This window comes from Acinonyx jubatus, chromosome B1, assembly GCF_027475565.1.
Source record: "Acinonyx jubatus isolate Ajub_Pintada_27869175 chromosome B1, VMU_Ajub_asm_v1.0, whole genome shotgun sequence".
Classification (NCBI taxonomy): Eukaryota; Metazoa; Chordata; class Mammalia; order Carnivora; family Felidae; genus Acinonyx; species Acinonyx jubatus.
This window is the reverse complement of record NC_069382.1, coordinates 38,237,027-38,257,062: the sequence shown is the minus strand read 5'-3', so window position 1 is coordinate 38,257,062 and position 20,036 is coordinate 38,237,027. Positions and strand designations below refer to the sequence as shown.

Sequence of the window (20,036 nt, the reverse complement as noted above, 5' to 3'; positions counted from 1 at the left end):
TGAAGGAACTAGTTTTTAACGAAAGAGAAACTAATACACCAAATCACTTAGACCTAAAAAGTACTTTGTTTATTTGGGAACTGCCTCCTGAGTGCCTACAAGAAAACTGAATTTAGCACTTGGTCAACTAAATAAGAGCCTTGGTCACCTAAATAATGAAATAAGCTGAGAGGGTCAGAAAAGACAGATCATGCTTTGTTCTCCAGCACAAAAATGATAGTTTTTTTTTTCTTTTGTTTTTCTCTATAGAAAGATAAAGACTTTCTGTTAAGTTATTTCAGCCCAACTAAAATATAAACCTTGATGTCACGGAACTTGTTTTCAATCACTGTGGGAAGTCATAAATCACAGTTAATATAGGTGATAATTCATACACTATATTCCACTTCAGATGTAACTTCTTTCTTTCTTTCTTTCTTTCTTTCTTTCTTTCTTTCTTTCTTTCTTTCTTTCTTTTCCTTCCTTCCTTCCTTCCTTCCTTCCTTCCTTCCTTCCTTCCTTCCTTTCTTTCTTTCTTTCTTTCTTTCTTTCTTTCTTTCTTTCTTTCTTTCTTTCTTTCTTTCTTTCTTTCTTTTGAGAGTGTGTCTGTGCAAGCAAACAGGAGAGGGACAGGGGGAGAGAAAGAATCCTAAGCAGGTTCCACACTGTCAGTGCAGAGCCCCATATGGGGCTTGATCCCAGAAACAGTGAGATCATGACCTGAGCAAAATTGAGTCAGATGCTTAATTGATTGAGTCAACCAGGCACCCCAAGATGTAACAAAACTTTTGTGTATTTATTATTTTCACTTTTTTTCTTACTTTCATTTCCTGCCTAGAGCTAAGCCTCTGCAGTTTGCCAATATTATAAAAACTAAAACAAACAGACAAAAAGCAGCTTCTGGTGTTTTAAATGACTGTTAGGGGTGCCTAACAGTTACAAGTTGATCCTTACTTCCTACTTCATCTATTTAGAAAACCAAGCCAACCTATCATTTCCTTTTTAGAAGTGTTTGCTGGAAACATGTAGGCCCAGGATGGGGATGGTGAGCCAAGCATGGGAAAATTAAGATAGAGGCTGAGGAGTGAAGGAATAACAGGGCTGAGGCTGAACACTGGTCCATATGCCCACGGGCTGAGGTTTAAACATGAGGACTGGCAGTTTGATGTCAAAACGTCTCCCACAGAAAGTCTCTCATCCCAGCCTGTTAATGGAAATACTCTCCACAAGTTTCCTCAGAGAGCCTCTCCATTGCCTTTAAAGTGGGAAGGCTCTGTTTTATTACCTTTGTTCTACAGAGAAGCTTGGTAAGTGATCTTTCTGCTCATTCACTCTCTTGAATTCCCATATAATTTCTTAAGTTAGAGAGGGGATGTATCGGCCCATGGCTCTAGGTGTTCTCCTGAGAGGGTGTGAAAACGAATAACTTACATCTTAAAATGTTTGAGAACCACTGATCTAGTCCATTTCCCTTATTTTGGAGACAAGATATTTCAGGCCCAGTCTAAACATTGATGTACCTTAGACCTCAGACCACTTCTCTTTTCCATCTAAACTCACTCTCTAGATGATCTCATCTTTCATTGTGGCTTGAAATAACACCAAGATACCAAATTCCTTACAAGGGTCTACATGATTTCTCAGCACTGATCTCTTTGACCATGTCAAGCGAGCTCTTGCCTTTGTGCTTTTATACTTGCTGTTCCCTCTGCTGGGAACATACTTTACCCCAGTCATCCACATGGCCCCTTCCCTCATTCCTTCAGGTATCCACCAATAGCACCTTTACAGAGTAGCCTTCTCTGACCATCTCTATAAAAAACCAATTCCCACCCTCCCAGCCTTCCTCACCTCCCTTATCCTGCATCATTTTCCCCCATAGAACTTACGACCATCTGACTTCATAGATGTGTTTGTTGTCTGTCTCCACATCCAGAATATAAGCTTCCTGAGGGTAGGGATTTTATCTATTTTTTCACTGTGTTTCCAAAGCCTGTAACAGTGCCTACCACAGAGGAGAAACTCAGCAGAAATTGGTTGAATAAAGACCCTTTGTCTTTCTCGCTATCATTTGAAATGAAGCAATGTAATCTGGGTAGTGCAACTGAAATTTTCCTTTAGATGCTCTGGAATGGCCTATATTATATCAACAGTATGCACACCAGGACTATACCACAAAAGTTCATGGCTTCTCGAAGTCTCCACAGGAGCTATCTCAGTTCATGCATGTCCCTGCAGACCAGTCAGGGAATTGACCTCTACTAGAGACCTACTAGATCTGCTAGAGTCTACTAGAATGTGGGCCTTCACCATGACCCCATCTCAGGCCTGTGGTCACTCAGAACCTTCTCTTTACAGCCTCCTATCTTATGCTATGTTTTCAAACTTACTGCGGGTCAAATCCTACCATGGTTTCCAACTGCCAGCCTATGCCCCATTTATTGTGAAGAATGTATGATACAATGACAATATAGCATGATGGAGGAAACAGGCTTGGCCTGTAGGAAGAATCCCATGTCTGAGTGGATGTGTGAGAGGTCTGAGTGCCCAAAGGAGCTCCTGGCACAGTGGGCATGGACGGCACAAGAGGCTGCTCATCCTGAAGGGACAGGTTCACAGAACCAATGAACACATTAGGAACTTAATCTGAATTCACTATTTCTGCCAAGTTAAATGCTTCATTTATCGCTCTCTGGTGTTGTCTCTGTTTTAGATCTTCCATGAGGAGTTTAGCAGATATTTCTTGGCATCTGTTCTTTCCATGATACTCAAGACTTTTCCAACCTCCAGATAAACAGGTAAAGATGAATAGCTATGCTAACAAGCTTTTTAAGACAGATTTCACATTTTGCTGCTTTCATTTCTGCATGAGACTAATATATCCATTTGTGAAACATTAGTGGACATGGCTATGCATTTAGCCCCCTGAAGACAGAATGTAAGTCTTTACCTGGTGAAATCCATATGCCTTCATACGATTGATAGAATCTGCCAACATTTGTTGAATATTTCTTGAGGAACTGGAGAATGACTAAAAATTAAATGAAACATGTTTTTATACCATTTAGAACTACAGTGCAGTTTGTAGATAATCTGTTAATGCTTCCCTTGTTTCAATGTTCCCTAACCTGCCCCACTCCCATAGATGTATGTACCAAAGCTTTCCATCACCAAAGTACCTGAGTCCATAATGACTGAGGCAGTAGGTATGGGAGACCTCAGCCTCCCTACTCAGTAGGGGATTATTGCTCAAGACCCTGGAGCTGGTGTTTTGGTCATGACAAGTGGGTTTCTCTTTTTTGTTCCCAGCTGGCCCCAGGGCCCCAGAATGACTTCTAGACATCACCATTACTCCTTAATTTAAATTATCTTCTTCTCTTAATCCCTGCTCTATGTCATCCCCTGTTTTAGTTCAGACCAGAGAAATGCTTCGTCTCTGCCATTTAACTGCATATGCCTTGCTCCCTGTATAGGACTGGAGGCATGACTAGAATATCAGTTTGGTGCTTGGGAGCCCTGGCCACTTTCTCTGTCTGATCACTCTCCTCCCCTCCCCACCTCTCCCACCCCTGTTACCCAGCCCAGTATCTGGCTTTATGCTGCTCTGGATGGATTTCCCAAGAGGCAACTCCTGCCAATGGGGTTCCCAGATCCATTGCCCAGATTCCCTGGTGTCACTCCTGCCTGCCACATGCCAACTGCTCTGGCATTGTGACTGAGCTGGCATATCACACGGAGTGTCTCTTAAGGCCAGGTCAGTTACACAGGCCCCTGTCCCCCTGTCCCCGGCCTGATGCAGAGTCTGGGCCAAGTCCCAGTATGAAAAGTCACATGAGCCTCTCACAGCCCATATCACCATGATTTATGTGCCCTGTGCCTGAGGACTCACTCCTGAATTTTGGTATTGATCAGAAATTGTCAGTAAATTTTCAGAAAAAGGTTGGTACTGAGATTCAGTGTGGAGCACAAGATACTTTAGGGTCATTACCATGTCATGTAATAAACCAGTGTGACTACCTCAGTTTTATCCCTTATCTCACAGTAGCTACATTGCTTTTCCCAGCTGCCCTAGCAGTTAGGTGTGCCCATGGGAATAAGTTATTTCCAATTTGTGATACCTGGTATTTGCCACTCCTATTCAAGCCCTTAAAACCTCCTTCACGCATTCCTTTCCACTTCCCACTTCCCCCTTCCTTTGGGCTGAAATGGTGATCACAGTCATACTACTACATCTTCAGTCCCTGAGTGACTCTGTGGACCTGGGCCTCCTGAACCAGAACCATTCTTTGAAGTTCTAAGTGAGAAAGATGAACTCCTGTTGTGTTTTGCCTATTGCTTTGTTGGTCTATTTGTTATAAAAGTTTAGTCTATTTTAGTTAATAAAACTGGCCATGGCAATTGGTAGTGGCACTCTTCAAGCCCTCTGTTGAGATTTTTTACTAGTCATGGAGAGTGCTATTAATGCTAATTCCACTGAAGGCTACTAGTCATTAAAGGCACATTATGACCAGGCACTGTGTTAGTAACTTAGTATTATTTTTATTCCTCAAACACCTGTGATGTATGGGCAACACAATACCCAACTATCAGAGGAAGAAACTGAATCTCAGAGGAGTTGTACAGCTTTCTGGCATCATACAGCTGGGTAGTGCCAGAGTTTATACTTTTCCCACTATGTCAACATTGCAATGATAGGAAATGAGTTGTACGTCAAAAGGTTTCTTTATGCTTATTACTTGGCGAAATAATGACTCCTATAGGTTTCACAATTGCTACCTACCATATTCTATCTCATTTTTATTTTAATATTATAAAAGGATACATAACTGCTCTGCATCTAAAACAGAATAGTACAGTAGCCAGTTCCCTATCTGTGAACAGGTTAGAACTGTTCCAACAGATTTTATACATGTCTGTTCAAAAGTCCAACATGACTTTGAAGAACTTGAATTTGTAGTCTCTGAATAAATTTCCACCATAAGGAATGTGAGCTTTAAAAACAGGCCCACTCTCCCTTTATTTAATGATATAAGATCTGTGGGACATCATTTTGCAAAAAGGATCAGTTTCTTCTATGTTGAAAATTAGGAGGGGGGCACCTGGGTAGCTCAGTCAGTAAAGCATCCAACTTTGGCTCAGGTCATGATCTCATGTTTTGTGGGTTTGAGCCCTGTGTCAGGCTATGCATTGACAGTGCGGAGCCTGCTTGGGATTCTCTCTCTGTCCTTCCCCCACTCAGGCTCTCTCTCTCTCTTTCAAAATAAATAAATAAATTGAAGAAAAAAACTTTAAAGAAAAAGAAAATTAGGAGACTGGTAACCACCCTCCCTTGTCTGCTCAAGCACTGTACTCAGGTTCTAGCTACGGAACCAGCCACTAGTCTGTGGCAGGACCTGGACCTAGGCAGCCAGCAGAGCTTTGGACTGGGGATTTGTCACCAGCACTCATCCACCCTCAGCCTTTAAGCTTGCAGACTCTCAGTTGTTTCCTGAATTAGCTTCAGGCTAACAGGGCTTGGACAGGTCTCTTCTAACATATATTCTACTTTGTCAAACCTTTTTCCCCCATCACTTGCCAATTACTATCATCTGCATGGCACTTGAAGCACACTGTGTGAGTTATTCTTTGTCCCTTAGAATTATTTGCTCAATTGAATGATTCATCTTATATGCACATACAGCATTGTTTCCTTACCACTTGCTTTTTTTATTATCTTTTTTCCTATATTATCTATCTACCACCAAGGGCAGACCACCCCAAGATGGACTACATTGGCATGAAGGTAATTTTTGAGTTAAAAGCAATCAAAGCCCAGCAGATTCAGGAAAAGCTCGTTACCTTCCCATCTCAACTACTTAAAAGAATTTAGATAGAGGTCTTGCTCTAGGAAGAGAGCTGTCACTAGAGATAACTCCATGACACTATGAACTAGGTATAGCAGAGAGAGAGGAATCTAGCAGAGCCTGTTTGATCAATGTCCTCTGTGTCTCATTCTTTCTGAGTGGCCCAGAAAACATTTGTTTTTACCATTTACTCTTTTTTATCATCCTGTGAATTGCAGGAAGTCCCAGACCCCTAGAGCCCCTTTCAGAATGATATATACACCACATTTTGCTTGACTGTCTTCAGAATTTCCACATCTGTGTGGGTTTCTCATACATAGGAAATTAAATTTGATTTTCTCCTGTTAGTCTGTCTCGTGTCACTCTGATTCTTATTCTGGCCAGAAGGACCTCGAAGGCAGAGGAAATCCTTCCCCGACACCAGCATTTCAACATTCTCACTGCTTTTGCACTTATCAGAAATGATGGGGTTATTAATACTCTTAAGATAATTCAAAATTGGGAGCACCTGGGTGGCTCAGTCGGCTGAGCGTCCAACTTCAGCTCAGGCCATGATCTCATAGTTCCTGAGTTCAAGCCTCACATCAGGCTTTGTGCTGACAGCTTGGAGCATGGAGCCTGCTTCAGATTCTGTGTCTCCCTCTCTTTCTCTGCCCTCCCCACTCATGGTCTGTCTCTCTCCCTGTCTTCCAAAAATGAATAAATGTTAAAAAAAAAAACAAAAAAAGATAATTCAAAACTAAGCACAGACAAATGAGCCAGACAATGAAATGGACCGGAACTGAAGGGATAATGTGACCATGAGCACCATCTGCTGGTGCCATCAGATTTGACATCCTTTCTTTGTTACAAGTTTTAGGTTCTGTTTTCAGTATACCAAAGTTCTGAGTTGGTTCTTGAGTAGAGGAGTCAGAGCATAAATAATTTCAATTAGTTTAATAACCACCCAGTTAATAACTACCTGATACTTCTACTGAAGTACTTCTATATGTCTAAAATATATGGTAAACTCTAAAAACTCTTCACATATACCAAGAACCACATAAAAAAATTCTAGTTTTCAAGGTGAACCAAGATTTGCCATTATTCCAAAGTGCTAAAATAATATGAAGAACTAATGAGGACATGTATAGAATGGGTTCATTCAGATACACTTACCCATTCTACAAATCCATGAAATACAAGTTCAGTATAGTAGACTGAAAACAGTATGATCCAAGGAGATTTCCTTTATTAAAAAACAACCAGATTATTGGCTCAAAAGTGACTATTTATGATGTTAATACCAGATGGAGACAATCTCAGGAATGCTGTTGCCACTCAACATTCCCAGAGTGAAGATGAAGAGACTTCTTGGAGAAGGTACCATGCCCCCTCTGAAGCTTCCATATGATGCTATGTTCCAGGGAATATACTTTTTAATTATTCCTATTATTAGAAAGAAAGGAAAACTACCCATACCTGCATAATTTTTGCTTTCAAAGCACTTTCAAGTCCGATACATCATTTGACCTTCATTATCAATCCTATAAGAGAATCAAAGCAGGTACTGTCCCTTTACAAAAGAGGTAAGGTGACATGTTAATAGGTAGGAAATCAGAGATTGAAACCATGTCCTCTTGATGTCTACAGCTCAGTCTTTCCGCAGGATGTCCCAGAGAGAATGTGTGCTTGTTCTCATGCATGCAAGCCACAGCACCCACTTCCCATTTGCTACATTACAGAGGCTTCTGCAGCTGCTGAAACTCTATGGGCACAGTTAAAGCAATCTTACCTGCTTCATATCCCCTTTATTTAAAAATAAAAACTGCCACAGAATATGACTCCGCAAAATAAAGTGAAAACTTGAAAGCCAACGGCATCAGAAGGTAGTAGACTTCCTGCAGACACTGAGTCAGAATGGTCCCTTCTAGTCGTGCAGGCCCAACCAGATCTGGGAGTGGAGAGCATCTGTATTGACCAAAGGGTAGTGCGTGTGTGTGCGCGTGCCTGTGTGTGTGTGTGTGTGTGTGTGTTGTGGATACAAATTACTGTTAAATTTAGAAGTATGGCAATTCAAATCTATATAAGCAATTGGATTATCAAAAGATACTGTAGCAACATCTGTATTACATGATTACAAATCATATTTTCCCCAGAGACTATGTGTCCCATGAGAATTATAATAATTATATTCACTTTTAAAACTGATTTGAGGGGTGCCTGGGTAGCTCAGTCAGTTGTACGACCTACTCTTGATTTTGGCTCAGGTCATGATCTCATAGTTCATGGGACTGAGTTCCACATCAGGCTCCATGCTGACAGTATGGAGCCTGCTTGGGATTCTCTCTCTCTCCCTCTCTCTCTGCCCCTCCCAAACTCATGCATATATGCACATGTCCTCTCTCTCTCTCTCAAAATTAATAAATAAACATTTAAAAAAGCTGATTTGAAAAACAGTTTGTTCTGTCTTTTAACTTAATACTCACTCTGTTTAAAAGTATGGCTATGCAAGTTATTAATTGCAAATAAACCAGAAAACTCCAATAAACATAAGATTTTTAGCATTCAATTTTTATGGTAAAGATTAAAATGATGAATTAACAGGCTAAAACCAAGAGTTTCCTTTTGAAAAAAAATTACCAAATTAAGTGTTTAGCCATCCTGTTCTTACACCTCTTAAATCCATGGTATTCCTTAATGGATAAAAGGTCAGAATAATGAAGGCAAAGACTATGTCAGCTTAATTCACTGATAGCTGAGCCCTCAGCAAACAGAACAGTGACTGGCACTTAGTAGGGTTCAATAAATATTTGGTGCATGAATGAACATACCATAAATTCATAAAGCACTTTCTCAATCATTATAAAATATTTAGTCTAGTTTTAATATTAATCAAGAGAGACAATTAAAATTCTCTGAAAATTGATGGCATATAACTCACCCATTTTGCTAACCAGGTCATTGGAATAATCATATCATGGTATTTCCAGCCATTTTAAATAAAATTTCCCAACGATGACTATAATATTAAGCATTTGAGCATACTGGGATTTAGCTTTTTCCTTCTAAAATAATGAGAGAGGCAGAATAATGAAATTGCTTTCATAAAGTTATGAAGGAGAATAATATGGGGTAGAGATATCTTTCAAAGTCCAACTAAACTAACAAGATGAAAAACGGGACAATCAATTTTACTGTTGAAAATATGGTACATGGTCTCTGTGGAATGGTTTTACTGAAACATGAATTAGGACAACAGAGACCCTAGAGAGTCTTTCCTTACTTTGCTAACAATGTTCCTAGTAAAATCTATGCACATGGACTACTAGATAGCCTGACTTAAAAGTACAGCAGACTCTAATATTGTGTGTAATTTTATGGAACATCTTTAAATAATATATTGTCTGAGTTTATTTTGTCCATATTAGAGCACTGAACTGTATACTGAATGAACATCTGTCCACTTTCATTGTACCTTCCCCCTATAACCCCTCACAGCAATGTGCAAATAGGAGAACTGGCAGGGACATCCTCGGAAAATGTAATAATGCAGAACCAATAGGGGTTGTTAGGGCAAAGCATTTCAGATATGAAAGACTTTCAAAGGCTGCCCTTACATTTTCACTAGGGACACACCTGATATATGTTCCATGAAAAACAAAATGAAGACAAGCAAGGGAAATAAAGTAATTATTAAATATAAAGTATAAGGATAAAATAAAAAAAGATTGTTAAGAGAGAAAAGAGTCTTAAAAACATGATTGATAATGGGAAGTCTTGACATAAGGGAATATAGGAACCTAACTATAATATTTATATCATACATAATACTATACAAAACACTTCAATATATATTGCCTCATTGATTCTCATATCCAACCCAGTGATAGGCTATATCTGCCATTTTTTAAATTTTTTTATTTTTTAAAGTTTAATTATTTTGAGAGAACATGCATGCAAGCGGGCGGAGGGGCAGAGAGAGAGAGAGGGAGAGAGACAGAATCTCAAGCAGGCTTCTCGCTGTCAGCGTAGAGCATGATGCTGGGCTCAACATGGGGCTCAATCTTATGAACCATGAGATCATGACCTGAGCAGAATTCAAGAGCTGGTTGGTTGACTGAGTACCCCAATGCCCTATAACATACTGTTTTTAAAAGTATAACAGTTTAAATGGCTTCTAAGGCCCTAGGATTTTGTAATTCTATCTTCTATAAAATTTTATTCTATAGTCTACCATGAAATTCTACTACGTTACATGGAAACCACTTGGGTAATTATATAACTTTCTGATTATGGCTCCACTCTTGAATTAATAAAATGAGCACAACAAACCCCTTGTCTGTTTTTGCCTAGCATACCCAATACTTTGTCTCTCACAAAAATAATATTGCTTCCTGCATGCACACTAGAAGAGAATATACATCAAGGGAAACAGTTACTGGTTTGGGATTATCCGTCTTTTTTCTTCACACCTGTTAAAAAGAAAACGATGGGCCCAAAATGGCGTTGCCTAGCTTGAGACCCAAGTCAGTAAACCAAGACTTACTACCTAACATAACTGCAGTTTCACACCCCCAAAAAGGTAACCTTAAGCAGTCAGAATGGGAATTTCCTGGTCAGCTCTAGGAATTTTACTGACAGAGCACTCTGTTCCTTTTAGAAGGGTGAGCTTGTCTAAAACAATGGATTCTTTGCTAATAGTTTCCTTTTTCCACTCCCTTTCTACCTTCAAAAACTTTCCTTTTCCAAAACCCTTTAGAGCTCCCTTCTACTTGCTGGATAGGATGTTGCCCAATTAATGAACCAATTAATAAAGTCAGTTGGGTCTTTAAAATTTGCTCAATTAGGGGCACGTGGGTGGCTCACTTGGTTAAGTGTTCAACTTTGGCTCAGGTCTGATCTCAAAGTTCATGAGTTGGAGCCTTGCCTCAGGCTCTGTGCTGACAGCTCAGAGCCTAGAGCCCGCTTCAGATTCTGTGTCTCCCTCTCTCTCTGTCCCTCTCCCGCTCACTCGCACACTCTCTCTCAAAAATAAACATTAAAAACTTTTCTCTTAATTTACTCAGTTTTTTATTTAACACATCTAATTCAATCCTCAAAATTCTAGCTTGCATTTCAGGAACACATTTTCCCATTCTATTTACATTGAGGTTCCTTATTATAAGTGTGAACCCAACTCCCATTTAGGGATTGGCAATATGCCTGTCTGCATACAAGAGCCAGGCAATGCCATAATGGTTTCCAAGCCCAGGCACAGGGGCATCTACTCTGGGGTAGGGTGCAGACTTCTCCACCCCGCCTACTCACCAAGCTTTAGTATGTCCCCGATTAAATCACCTAAGAAAAACTGTGATCTAGTACTACTGTTCACCCTTTACAAAACGCACAAGCCACATATAACCAAAACTTGGTTGCTCTATAAGTAGCACTTAGAGATGAATAAAGGTCCAAAAAAAAACCCACCACAATTCAGCATATTCTTTTCTATTCTTTAAAGAAGTGGTCTTGATCTTAGTATCTTGCTTCTGAATCTCTCCTTTATCAAGGCAAACAACCAAATTCCGGTTTTAGACAACTGCTGGTTTCTGAGAGCAAGTTTAACTTTGGATTGGAAGTGATGTATGGAAGAAGGAAAACCTAAGTGGAAGTCTTTCATTATGTCTGAAAATAGTTTTACAGGTTGTTCCTTCATTGCTATCTGCTAATGGGAACACAAAGCTAGGAGTTAGAATAACACTTAAAAATATAACCACCACGGCTTCAATGTCAAATTAACAATCAAAGTGTACATTTTAGTAGCATGTTTTTTTTACCAGATCTTACAGTAAAATGACAGATATAAAAACAGATATCAGAGTCTTGGGACAGTGTGCACGCACATGTGCATATGTGCAAAGTAGGGGTAGAGAGGCAAGAGGTGTTATCTCTAACTCTGTTTCTTTAAAGATATGAAGAGGAAAAAATCTTGCTCAAGGCTTTTTTTTTTTTTTTTTTTTGGAATGCTTTGAATCCCAGATGTTTGTGTTCTAATGTTTTAATCTTTTGTTTTGCAGTAGGGTCTACTCTGAAGGCCATTTCTACAAAAATAACAAATGAGATAAAATCTACAAGTGAGCAGATAAAGTTTCATTCAAGGTCCCTCCTGGGGGCAAGGACAGTCAGTCTAGTGATTAATGAATGAGTTCCCCAGCCCCTACAAATTACATATAAACAGAGAAACACAAAGGGGCTTATCTTTGAATTAGCATATTCTGCCACTCTCCAAACCACACTCACAACTGTTTTGTAGTCTCCCAAATTCTCTCGCACAGAGTGGGGAAAACACTGGCTGTCCACATCCAGGATCCCTAAGAATTTCCACTTAGCTGCGGAGTACTCCAGTTCTCACCTAAACTCCCCAGGGAGAGGGAGCCTCACACAGTGCATTATCTGTCATTTTCTCTGGCTCCTATTAACTCCCAGTCAGACTTGTCTTTGCATGGGAATGGCATCTGCTTCCCCACCTGCATATCTCAAAACCTGGCTGGGTGACAGCTAAATGCTGACATGTATCATCACCTCTAGTTCAGCGACAGGCACCCAGTAACACAGTGTTCACTGTGATCCACTAAGAACCACAACACTCTCACTAAATACTAAGCAGAACATTATTTCTGAGTTTCCCAAGCACTATCACCACTGCCAAAAATAGGAACAGGGTAGGTATTTTGTAGAGGGCAATAGCTTTTCAGAAAAAGAACCATACATTCAACTCTAATCCAGGCATTACTTCAGCCTCCTCTGCAGAATACACAAACCACTGAGGCTCCTGTGGCCTCCAACTCTTCATCTGAAAAATGAAAAGGACCAAGGCTGGGCCTGCGATAAAACAGCATCTTATAACTGAAGGATTTCAGGGGACAATTCTTGCTGCTTCCATCAGATGGTATTGGGCAAACATCCTCATGTTGATAAATTTTCTCAGCTTCTTTTGTAAAGAAACTGTGTTGCTAATTTAATCCCTACTTTAGAGGGGGCCTTGATTCCTTACAGGATTCTGCCCCAAGTCGCAGAGCTGCCTCTGAAGACCGAAGCCTCCATTCCCAGACTAGAGGTCTCCTGCGTCAGCAGTACAGTTTCACAGTACCTGGTACTGAATCGGGCAGTCTTACTTCTGGCCATTTGTTAAAATGAAAATTTTAAATCAACATAAGTATATTCTTTTAAAATTTTTTCATGACTATTTGAGTGTGTAGAAAATTGCTCTGTTGGGGCGCCTGGGTGGCGCAGTCGGTTAAGCGTCCGACTTCAGCCAGGTCACAATCTCGCGGTCCGTGAGTTTGAGCCCCGCGTCAGGCTCTGGGCTGATAGCTCAGAGCCTGGAGCCTGTTTCCGATTCTGTGTCTCCCTCTCTCTCTGCCCCTCCCCCGTTCGTGCTCTGTCTCTCTCTGTCCCAAAAAAATAAATAAAAAGTTAAAAAAAAAAAAAAAAAGAAAGAAAATTGCTCTGAGACTGGACTCCAAATTTTCTAAACCCTGAAGTGGGGGTCAAACAACTATTGTCAAACCGCCCCCCCCCCCAGACTTGCTTCTCATGACTCTAAGGGTGAAACAAATTCTTCACCCTTAGAATTGGGGCAAATCTTTCATGATTCTACAAGAGAGCTCCTTGGATGACTCCATCTGCTAATGAATATATAAAATAAATCATTGTTGGGGCACCTGGGTGGCTCAGTCAGTTGAGCATCTGACTCAGGTCATGATCCCAGGGTCATAGGATCAAGCCCTACATTAGGCTCTGCACTGAGCCTGAAGCCTGTTTAAGATTCTCTCTCTCTCTCTCTCTCTCTCTCTCCTTCTGCCCCTCACATGCACTCTCTTTCAAATAAAAAAATAAATAAAATAAATTTTTAAAAATAAAGTAAATCGTTGTTATATTGGTATAAAACGATCGAAATGCAGACCTATACATTGGGCTATTTAGTGTTCTGGTCCCATGGAGGGAAGGGTACAACTCTCTACATATCTCTACATTTCACAATCTCTTCTACATTGTGAGAAGATTAGCTATTTCCCAGGAGGGCCAAAAGATAAGAGTTTTGAGTCTCAGGCAGAGGGCTGTGGAGAAAAGCTCAGAATAGGATTGCCAATTGACTGAGAAAGATAAAACTTGTACCTCAATTCCAGAAATGAGACTGGATTAACCTCAGCCTTGTACTACTGGGCTTGAACCTCACATCTTTGCCTAAATTCTGCTTGAATCTGAAAGTCCAGACTCCATGGTGAGGCTCATCCATTAAAACTGTATGGAAACCATCCTTAACATCTGTAGTGATACAAAAAATATTCTATTTCAGGTCATGCCTACGGGTGTTGTTTAGGACCATGAATGTTTAGAGGTGGAAGAACTTATGAGGAATCATCTCACCAAACATTCCATCTCCACAAGCTAACTCCTATGGCCAGTAGTCTAAACATGTAAGGGATTCTTCCTAAAGCTTCCAGATAAGAACCCATGTCAGCCAAAACCTTGATTTCTGCCTTTTGAGACCCTCAGCAAAGGACCTAACCAAGCCATGTTGGAATTCTGACCACAAGAGCTGTCATATAACAAACAGGTATTATTTTAAGCCATTTGGTTTACAGTAATTTACTATGGCAGCAATAGAAAATGAACACAAAAAAAGCCTGATTCCTCTTCCATAATATGGCCTATCAGCCCCTCAAATGCACCTTCCAAGTCCCAGCCAAAGTACTTTATCCCAGTCAGACTGCCCTCCTCCCTGTATCCCCACAAATGATGCTTTCCATTTTCTCACCACAGACATTCTGCATATCCCCATGACATCAGGCCTACCCCCATCCCTGCCTTCTACAAACCAGTCAAGCCCTGACCTTCTACCCAGCTGGAACTTGATTATGTCCTTCCTTAGTACTAACTGCTTCTAATCTTTCCTCTAATTCCTGAAGGATGAAGACCTTGTCCTGTGCCTCCTTTGTGGCTCCATAATATCCATCAGTACATGTATTGGACCCTTGGTAAGTATTCGTTAAGAAAAACACTGATTCAATCAATCCAGCCAAATCATGCAAGGTCTTCACCCATGCAGCCTGCACAAAGGACACTCTTACAGCAGGGGCAAGGTTTAGAGTATGTCTAGTTCAAACAACCCCTTGGATTTGTACTGGGATTTGAAAATTTTCAAGAATTCCCAATTATTTCATGTAATTTTCACACACAAAAAAAAACATGAGATAAACAAGGCAGGTTATTTTTAATCCCCAGTTTTTATAGTTGAGAAAACAGAGGCTCCAAAAGATTGGGAGATTTGCCTAGCCAGCAAATTTGCCTAGTGATAAACCCTGCCCCACAGACTCGATGTTGTCACAGTGTAGGGCAGAGATGCCACTCTGAAAATCTGAGAAACAGCTGAGAGAGAAGCAAGCATGTAGAGAAGTGAACTCTGGAAAACACCACTGCCATCAATTAGACTGTCGCAGGGTTTCCGGGCAGTTCGATTTAATTGTGTTTGTTTCTCTACTACTTCCTCAGTCCTTCCTCTTCCTCTTTCTCCATGTTTTCTTATAGAAAAAGATTTTCTGTTTAATTTTAAAGCTGACAACATGTGGGTCTAAAGCATTCCTGCTTTAGGGGAAAAACACCAAAAACTCTAATCCCAACAGCATGATCATTACGATGACACAGATGTGAATACCTTCCCTGGGGCGTGATGGGATAGCTGGAGCTCTAGCCCTGAGTTAGAGGACCTGGTTTATGGCCCCAGCCCTACCTCTAATCAGGCTTTGTGTAGACCACTGCCCTCGGTTCATCCACTCAGAGAAGAACCTGTTTCATACCTACGTTTGTTGTGAGGATGGAGTGAAATAGCGAATCTAAGTCTTTTGACAGCTGTACAAGCTGCACACATTTTAAATGTCAGATTCCTCACCTCAACCACTAACACCCTAATTACTAGTACTAAGGAAAATCTGCCTGTTTTGCCAAAGACTCTCCTAGGCAACCAGCGATGATCTTAGGATGCACTATTTTCTTCCATTGAAACTGGCTGTGGCATTTGTGTAGGCTGATTTCATCTTATTCAAAATATTACTGGGTAAACAGGGAGGATAATGAAGGAATGAGTGTGGAATTTAGCCCAATTCCTACAGAGGACTTGGGTCCCTGATGACATGTTCACCTTGACCCTTTCATAAGATAATCAAAGCAGAGTTGAAAAACTCTGGCTGATACAAATGCAGAAATACAGTCTAATCAAATGCCTCAGTACAAATGTAAGGGGTCACTATTAACCAAAAGAACTACTTCCCATAAGTATATGACTCTATACAAGAGCTTCTACAGTGCTGAATGCACAACAATATGTAGGTTGAATTTAACTTTCTCCCACTCTCCACAGCCCTCCAGAGAGTTTAGATAAGACCAGTAAGAGGTGCTTTCAGATTAGGTCCGGAGTTCTCTGATGATGAGATGTCCCATGGAAATGTATTACAAATCTAACAAGGCCATTTTACTTTAGTAAATCTATAATTGGTTTTCCTTGAATACTGTTTATAATTCTAGAAGACTGACTGCTCTTTAAACCTGTCCATGATTATTCAGATAAGCTTCATGATCACTAACTTCAATAAAATTTGCTTGATAATTTTTCTTTTTATAATACATTTTAGGCTGTGTGTAGACGATGAAAGTTTACAGACATGACAATATCCTTCTAGATATTATAGTTAAAATAAATTATGGATGAAATGTGGAAATCTTAACTGTGCAAACCTGAATTGCATTTTGGAAACATATTGGATGACTCCCAAAGCTCTAGCCTTGGTTTCCCACCAGAGTTTTTGTCTGAAGGAGCAGATCTGGGGAAGATGATGAATTTTGTTTTAAATACATTGTGATGAGGATTAAAGTAGATAAACAAAAACAAGAGCTTTCTGTGATTTAGGGGCAAACCACTTAATTTCTTTGAGCATTAGTCTCTTCATCTGTACAAAAGAAATACTTGCATTGTCTACCTCACAGGAGTATTGTGAAATGAAATGACTACATGAGAGAAAGCTTTGCAAACTCCAAATCAAATTATATATCCTTTATTATTATGTATAAAATCAACTTCTATCTATTGCTACTGCCTCAAGTGGCATGTGAAATCCTTGATATCTCTAAACTAGACTCTTCTTTTCTTTTAAAACCAGCTTCTCCTCCACATGTTCGTGTTTATGCTGATAAAACCTCTGTCATCTCAGGCATCTGATCTTAGAAACTTGGGTTGTGTTAGAAAGCTTGCCCCTTCCCCACCTACTCAGATCCATGAATGAGCCCTTCAAAATATAAAATTTCAAAAATCTTTGACACTATTCAATTGTTCTTGAAAAAGGGGTCAAAACATAAAGTTGTCTCAGAGACCCTGTCCTGCCTGGCCTTGCTCACCCTGTCACTCAGTCATATGTTCTTCTGTGTCCCTTCTGCACTCCAGCCACACAGCCTTCTTTGGTTTCTCCAAAGCCTCCCCCTTCCCCCAGCTAGGCAGCCTTCATCCATGCTGTCCCTTAGCTGGAACCACCAGCCCCAGCCATCCTCAGTCATCATCTCCAGCTCCATGTCCTCTGCAAAGCCACCCTGCACTTCCTGCTACTGCTCAAGGTCTAGTGTAATGGGGGTGCACAGAAACATATCCTTTTCTTGGGATCACTTATTATCTTTTGAAAGGATGTGTTACATGAAGTCTCTCTGCTTCCTCAACTATAAAGTTCACTCAGCAGTTCATTCATTCAACTTCATTCTGAAGTTCAGCAGTGATTCTGTTCTTACTCCTACATTGCAAACTCAAGGCCTAGCACATAATGGGTACTTTTTAAAAGAATGAGTAAATCAGTCAATCTTGAGATCTTCTCTCACTGTGTGTTTGTGTGTGTGTATGCATGTGTGTGTGTGTGTGTGTGTGTGTGTGTGTATTACATATGTGTGTGTATAAAAATAACAGCCATGGTATTTATTTTAACTTCTATTTTAATCTTTTGTCCTACTTTTGAAAATGTTTTTTTCTAGGACAGTATTGTGATTCAATCACAAAAGTAAGCATGCTTACTTAATGCTCTTGAAGGAGGTTTTTTTTTGTTGTTGCTATTGTTGTTCTTCATTTTAGGGGTGCTAGGAAGGGAATATGCTGTTTGGAGGTAGATTGGTATTAAATGTGAAGTGCAAAGCAGGCCTGGAAGAGCTTGAATGTTTCACTGTAGATGTGAGGAGAGGACCCAGGGATGACCCTGGGATATAAACCCAATTTTAGAATTTTATACCCCTAAATATTTTGAGCCTCATATTTATAGGCGTTTTTAAAGTTTCTTCACCTTCCTCATATTAATAAGACAATCAAGCACAAGAGTTAAGGAATGACCTAGGGGTCCTGCAGACCTCTGATTGAATCCCGGTTCAGTCTTATCAACTATGAGACCTCGGGCAGATTGAATAGCCATATCTAACCTCAGTTTCCTCACCTGTAAAATGGACAAATACAGAAACAGTTCCCAGGTCATAATGTCATTCTGAGGATTAAATGAGATGCTCAGCAGTGTGCTTTGTCACCATGTGGCACCCAGCAGAGGGGATCTGTCATGAGTGACAGCTCAAAGAGGTCAAGAACACACAAAACTAGTGTCCTAGAACTGGGGACCTGATCAGAAGTCAAACAATTGTAGATCCCTTGTTAATTCTCAGTTTAATTAAATTCCTGGCAGAAGAAGGTACTTCATAATATCATTTTATTGTTCTTCCAAACTATAACCTAAGTAGCAAATGATGTCTGAGCTTTTTGAACCCACTGAGACACAAGAGAATTCAGAACAATTCTGATTATAAAATTCTGTTGAGGAAATAGCAGTCCCCACAGTCACAAGCAGAACCTGGGAAGCCAGTGAGGCACTGAGGTGTAGTCCTCCACCAAAAGGGGAAGACTTGATAGAGAATAATCTACATTACAAATGTACCAGCGTTCTAGGACTGGAATCAGTCAGCCACAGCCTGTATGCCAGACCTGGCACTGTTAGGTAAGTAAGGTTTTACTGGAACAGAGCCACATCTATTATATTATATACAGTTGTGACGGAGACTGTATGGTCCACAAGCCTCAAGTATCTACCATCTGGCCCTTCACACACAAAAAAGTTGCCAATCCCCGTTATAGAAGACATATAATAGGGAAAAAATAAACCCCCCAAATACCTTAAAATGCAAAATTTTATTCCTAGAGTTCCTTCTTCACAACTTCAGTCCATGAAAAAGGGGTGCTTTACCTTTGTTGTGAAATAGCAGGAGAGTCAAATTGAACATCAGGGCCTTCCAGTTGGGAGGGATTTTTCCCAGAAAAGTCTGAGAGCCTGATGTTCAACTACATTCATCTCAGTGGCCCCAATATCTTTCACTTCCCTGGTTATGAAATTCTGCATGTTTACAGATATGAAAGACTCACTGGAATTTTCTCTTCTTCAAGGGGTGGTGCCAGTCTAGAGCCTTTCCCCAGCTCCTCCTCTTCCGCTGCTTTCTTACAGATATTCTGAGACTCCAGGGTATCTGGTGCTTGCAGATCATAGTACTGTGATCTCGTTTTCAAGCTATTGGCAAATTCTTTGGACTGAGTCTTTCTGAAGAGAAACAAATGTGGAATTATCAAAAACACTCTCCAACATGGATAGCTTTTCCAAAGCAGATGCCTACATTCAAATTATGTGAAAAACAGTAATAGATACCATTTACCAAGTGAATAGGCTGAGCCCTTTGCTAGTATTTTAAAGACATTAACTTAATCCTCATAACAGCCCTCAAGAAAGGGGTTGTTATCCTTGCTTAACTCAAAATGGCTCAAAATAATTATTTTATTTATCCAAGGCTACATAGTGGCACAGGCAGGATTTGAACCCGGGTCTGCCCAATTCCTGTTCAGAAGCTAAACTGCTAGAGCACACTGCCTTCCTCTGATAAGCAGCAAATAATTAGTTTATCTCTGCATGCTCATTTATACATTAGTTACAGGAGCTGTGGGTAGCATCACCAGCCCTTGGGAACTGAACTGAGGTCCGTATGTCTGCTTCTATCTCATCAAGGGATAAGAGGCTTCACAGAAGTCACCCTGGGCACCCTGCAGAGGGGATCAATCATCTGCCTCACTGCTACCACTCAAGTTACCTTCCTAGATCTCCAGCTGATCATGTCTCTTCCTGATTCAAAAACTGCCACCAT

General features: G+C 40.4%; 1 protein-coding gene across 5 annotated transcripts in view; it reads right to left on the bottom strand.

The window, feature by feature from the left end:
• The window catches only part of SH2D4A (SH2 domain containing 4A), a 70,492-nt gene that overhangs the window by 32,419 nt on the left and 18,037 nt on the right, over positions 1-20,036 (bottom strand). For 4 of the 5 annotated variants that reach the window (XM_015075893.3, XM_053216497.1, XM_027071765.2 and 1 more), the window contains exons 4-5: positions 19,270-19,441; positions 2,930-3,010 (exon numbers count right to left, since the gene is read on the bottom strand). In XM_015075893.3, coding sequence (XP_014931379.1) covers positions 2,930-3,010; positions 19,270-19,441 — 253 coding nt within the window. The remainder of the gene's footprint in view (positions 1-2,929; positions 3,011-19,269; positions 19,442-20,036) is intronic. The other variant, XM_015075895.3, reaches the window with a different exon arrangement.